The sequence below is a fragment of the Buceros rhinoceros genome, unplaced genomic scaffold (genome assembly GCF_000710305.1).
Source record: "Buceros rhinoceros silvestris isolate BGI_N320 unplaced genomic scaffold, ASM71030v1 scaffold31992, whole genome shotgun sequence".
NCBI lineage: Eukaryota > Metazoa > Chordata > Aves > Bucerotiformes > Bucerotidae > Buceros > Buceros rhinoceros.
In genome coordinates, this window is record NW_010398857.1 from 509 (window position 1) to 6,150 (window position 5,642).

Sequence of the window (5,642 nt, forward strand, 5' to 3'; positions counted from 1 at the left end):
GATAAAATTATGCCATTGTCACATTACACATCCACAGCTTAAATTTCTGAAGACTCTTCCTACTGCTGGCTTAGGTCTCTCACCAGTGAAGAAATTCTCAGTTGAAGGAGTTGGAGGCACACTCCGGTACCTGTGTTTCTCTAACTGCGGCTGTTCTGCTGCGCTCCTATCAGAATGCCTTGTCTCCAGGAACCACACCAGGACTTCAGGTCCTCTCTTTTGTTTAGGTTTCTTCAGTCAGTTTTCAAAAATCTAAGTCTGAAGAAAAAAGCTTCCTAAGAGGCACACTTTAACTCATTAACTGTACCATGTGACAGCTGGTGCCACTGACACCCAGGACTTCACGTCCACCCTTCTGCTTTCTCGTCTGGTAATGCATTACCACTCCCTAGATCTGTTCCTCCCTTTCCCCTCTGTTTCGGTTAAGTTAAAGCTCTCTGTGCTAACACCACTGCCAGGACATAGTATCTCCAGGAAGACTCCATTAAAATCCCCAGTGGGAAAATACCCCAGTGGGCTCCTCACAGAACAGTTTAGTACACACACTGATCTTCACTGTTTTGTCATACTTTTGATTTCCTTTCCCTGGGATTAAAATTCCAGTGAATTCCCCAGGCCTCTGCTTCTGTGTATCTCAGGATGCTTTTTAAAGCAAGAATTGAGTGTATCAGTCCTGCGACAGAGGACAACCCCATTGCTACTACAATATCCCTACTTGCTGCACGGCTGCCAGTCCCTTGCCAAATCCAGTACTTCCTCTTCTACTTGGGACACTCTCACTTAATTTTCTCTTGACGTTTCTTTTTGCTTCGCTTATATCTGTAACAAGCATGCCTCTCAATTCCATTTTACCTTCATTTTTACCACTGCTTAACAGCAGTAACATGTTGTGTTCTCCTATTTACAAGGATAAACAGGATATGAAAAATTCCTTTCCATGGGTCTTTTCTTCACATTCTGAGTACTCTTTTCAGCACCCCTTCCACCAGCATAGATTTCTGCTTCCTGCTGCATCTGTGTTTGAGCAATCATTTTTATCAGTTGCAGCAGACAGGATTTTATGTAAATTACATTCTTTAAAGGAAGAACAGATGTTGCAAAATTAGCCTACTTCCACGATCAGCATTCACTTCAGATGTATTTAAGATTCTCAAGTGATTTGGGATCAATGACACCTGCAGTGAAGAGCCCAATAAGTAACTACCGTGGCCTACAGCCTCCTCCTTATGGTGCTGCCTCTTTCCCAGTATTGCTGGGAGTACTTCTGGCAGTAGGCCACTTCCAGGTCCACGATGGTTGTACATGGTTTCTGGGGAGGGATGTGTAGTGTGGTACCTACAAGCAGAAGTACTTATGAGCCCTAATCTCCAGTCCTAGACCAAACTGAGGAGCTCTGGGGAAAACAATATTACATTTTTTTCTGTGATGGCACAACCCACAGCTATGCTGCATTTTCATCCAAGAATTCCTCAGACCCTGGGCAGGAACATTTGCCAACAATCACCAATTTATTTCTAGCTTTTGGCTTCCTCCCTGCAAAATAGCGCTCACACTTTGTCAGACCTCCTGAGCATGCACAATGCATCTTTTCCAACAATACAGGAACTCAAATGTGGCCTCTACTCACTGTGGAAAAGGCAGTGCAGCCCTCTTCTTTACAAAAATTGAGTCATAGAGCATTTGGACACACACTGCGATTCAAAAGCCTTTAAGCTATATGAAGAGTTTAATCAGCTTAACCATTTCTGCTGTTGTTTAAAAGGTAGCCACAGGCTATGCCTACATGACTCTCTTTGACGTGACAGGGCGTCTATTTTTATTTGAAAGCAATTGGTTATACACACAGAGTTCCCTGGAAAAGCCAACTGTTCTCTCTCAAGACCACTAAAAGCCAGGGAGCTTTCTCTCTGGTCTGTATCATGGCACAGTCTGTCTCCTAGGGCTTGAGCTATACAGCAAATAGCTTACCATTGGTAATTTATATATATACACCTTTAGATTTTCTTGGAGACATTCCCGTAATACAAGCCTAATATTCACAAGTTGTGCAGTTAGTAATATTTTAGAACTGGGTTATTGATATGGGAGGGGATTTTAATACAATTCTGAGATACTTACAAAATTAGAAGCAAAGATCAGTTTTGCTAATTACACTTTCTTTTTTGCAAATGTTTTAATGCAGAGTCTCGCTACAAACACTTGGGTAGTCCCAGCAACTGTTAGCTAATAGAAACTGATAGGAAATAAATTTCAGTCATTCCTGCCATGTGGTAAACTTAAACTCGAAGTTTTGTACTAGAACAGGAAATACGATCTGTCAAAACTTCAAAATGAAGCAACTGAACTTGATACAGGTGAAAAGGTCAAACATTTGAACAGTCTACACGATCATCTGATACCATTACATTTTGGTTGAGTTTTTCCTGAAATGCAGTAAACATATACGTGATAGATATAGGGGAAAAGACAATTCTCTAGAAGATCATTTAAGTTAAAAAAACCCCCAGCTATTGGGGTGTCCTTTGTACCTCTGAAAACTGAGGGAAAAATTCTCGTTTGATAATTTTACTATTTATTTTATCTTCCTTCACTACAGACCTTGCTTCTATTTAATTTCTCAGCATTGTTATAACTTCTACCAGCATTAAAGTACAAAAACTTATGGAGCAGCTGGAATGATAGGAAGGTCTCTGAGGATTTGTCCATATAGGAAAGTTACAAACACAGCTGTCCTAAAAGAGCTGCACAAACCCCTCCCCAGAGGGGGCATTTTGATTTCTCATTTAGTATCTCAATGAAAAAAGCTGAAGTGGGAAGAACAAAACGATATTCATACAAGGAACTAGTGAGTGTGCCTATTCTTGTAAAATAGGTATTAAGTGAATAGTAGGTTTACGTAAAAAAACAAACAAATTCTGCTGCCTTAGAGGGAAAAGCCCTGCGGCAAAAGTCTCTGTACTGAGCTGGGTACAGAAAGCTTAAAAATACCACCAGAGAAAGGTTTGGATTTTTGTTTGCTTTTCTATAAAGAAATGAGTTTCTAAAACCCCCTCTGTTATATCATGAATGTGCCCAGTCCATGGAGCTTTTCTTCTTTTGGTTCCATAAACTCTGTATGGGCTCCATCCATATTTTTCTAAATTCTTTGAAAAATAAACGCTTTTATTGCTAACCTCAGCTAGCTTTTCCTAACCAGCTATAATTCATTTTCATGTGGAAAATATTGATAGAGGGTTTGAATAATTATGATGTACTTAAATTCCTCATGCTTCTTCCTCAAGGCCAACTGCCTGTGAAGTTAGACCAGTATAAACTCCCCTTGCTGACTAGACTTTATTGGTTCGTTCTTGTGCTCTTTAGACACTTCGTTATCTTGCATGAGCTTAGTTTTGTACGATGTGTGCAGTTCAACTTGACGGCTACGAGAAGCTCCATAGAGACAATTCGAATGATTACCATACAAATCCTCAACATTCTGACGAGGTAATCCTTATGACACACATTACAGAAGCTGCAGGGGAAGCGATTGTTCCCACAGAGGTGACGCCTATGGAGACGTTGTTACTGAAAAGCTTCTTGGTGATCAGAGCAGACAGGGGTAATGATGCTTTGTAAGAGATGCTAGGAATGCATATTATGCTATGACTTAAAAAAACCCCTCCTTACTGTTTTATTAAACAAATGAAAGTCCATACTGTAGAGAAACCAGCAAATTTTCAAAATCAGTTTTTCGCTCTTGTAAAATAGGTGCCTGCTAACACAAACCAGCTACCCCCTATTATGAAGCACCCGCATTTTCATTTGTACTAGGGTTCTTGCGACTTGTTGACACTTTTTCCAGCACATGGATTATGCCACTCACCAACATAAAAAGTGCATCTGTTTTCAACGTTGTTTTATGAAGCATGAATATTCTGGCCCAGTCCTCACCTGATGCAGTGTAGAATAGCTCCACAGATATCCTACTCAGAATCTGGCAGGATGTGTTCAAGACATGAACTTTCAATTATTTCTTCTTGTTCAATACAGTTACATATTTCTTAATGGTTCAATGCGTTAACCATATTTTACTTTGGAACTTCATTGTCATTCTCTTCAGCTTGTCTTTAAGTTCAGGTTCCTTTCCTCAACCTTGGAAGATTCAATGGGTCAATTTCTTTTCTATTAAATTATTCTCTCACTTCTTCAACAGAATATAGTTTTACAATACACTTGGTATTATTCATTACTGAAAAATGACATTAGTTTGATGCTTAGTTATAGCTTCTAAGTGATCCTTTAAAAATAACATAATAAAAACATCAGCAAAACACCTTCAATAAAAAATAATTATAAAACATTTTACTCTTATTTTCAATTAGACCCTATCATCAAAGATATAGAAGAATATGGACTAGCTGGTTGTCACTTGCAGTATCTATCTGCTTTCACTTTGGCTCTCCTGTATGGAAAGAGTAATGAAAGAAGATGTAGATTAACAACAAATACGATTACATCATTAACACCTCAAAGCATTAAGAAAGCATTGAAAGCAATTTTTCTTAAATTTTAATTCAAAACACATATAAAAGCCTAACAGCACTTAGGATTTATTAATTAACTTTGTTTTCTAAAGGACCTAGACCTGCAGTGTCTGAAGTTAGCCTTGTCTTTTTCTTCAAATCATCATGAATTGCATTTTGTCCACTCTAAGGAATGGAATTCAGATTGTGTGATTTGAAACTGACACTCAACCTGTGATGACCCAAGAGTGTTCTCAGATCACTTGCAATTACCAGAAGTAGCCTTCTGCATTCCACTCTCTGAATTAATGAAAATATTTATCCTGTATACCAATACAAAATGTTTTAAAAATTCAAGACAGTTTCTACAGTCTCAGCTCAGAGGGAAAAAAAAAATTATTCCCACTGGATAACATGAAGACTGTTCTTAATAAATGCTATTTCTCTTTTAAAATGCAGCTTTCCTCACTCCAAATGTTCTGATGCTGTAGGCATTGAAAATGTTAAAAATTAGCTTAATTTTTGTGATTAAAAGGATTCATCCCTCAACTCCTCTGTAGTAAAACTAAACCACCTAGTTAAAGATTTCCAAAATAATTAATTTCTCGGTAAATTCAGTTAGAAGTGAAAATTCAGAACAAAAGAAAAGCCAGCCCCAGAACTCAGTCAGAACACTGACTAGAGAGGAAATGCTCCACTCCCCCCCAAAATCTAGCTTTCTTTTGTACCCCAAGTTTACTGTAATTCCATCTCCCAGTAGTTTTTAAATAGGTATATTTCTTGTACTTTGAAGTACCTGTCAAGCAGCATCTCATGAAAAGTGCCTTCTTTCCTGGCTTTTCTGAGAGCTTTTGTATCTTCTTTGCTTATTTTAAGCTTTTTGTCTTGAAAACTTTGGAATTTCTTTCTGTAAAAGAGTGGGAATGTAAAAGCGTGAACTTCTTCAAAGTTTTGTAACTCAATAAAACAACAGCTGTGATAAGAATCTTAACTTCTATTGCACAGTAGACAACTGGCCTAGCAAAATCCAGCAAACTGTCAACAGGATCCAATATTGCCCTTCAGACTATTGTAGGTGAAAACTACTCAGGTTTTGGGTTTTTCCCCCTGCCTCAGTCTAAGTGGGAATGAGCCCTACAC

The 5,642-nt window shown here is 38.4% G+C and overlaps 1 protein-coding gene across 1 annotated transcript in view; it reads right to left on the reverse strand.

Annotated features, from left to right (window-relative positions):
* Window positions 1-4,404: 4,404 nt before the first annotated feature.
* The window catches only part of FRG1 (FSHD region gene 1), a gene marked incomplete at its 5' end in the record, with an annotated part of 6,859 nt that continues 5,621 nt past the window's right edge, over window positions 4,405-5,642 (reverse strand). The window contains 2 exons of the mRNA XM_010131259.1: window positions 4,405-4,441; window positions 5,299-5,409. Of these exons, the coding sequence (XP_010129561.1) occupies window positions 4,405-4,441; window positions 5,299-5,409 (148 nt within the window). The remainder of the gene's footprint in view (window positions 4,442-5,298; window positions 5,410-5,642) is intronic.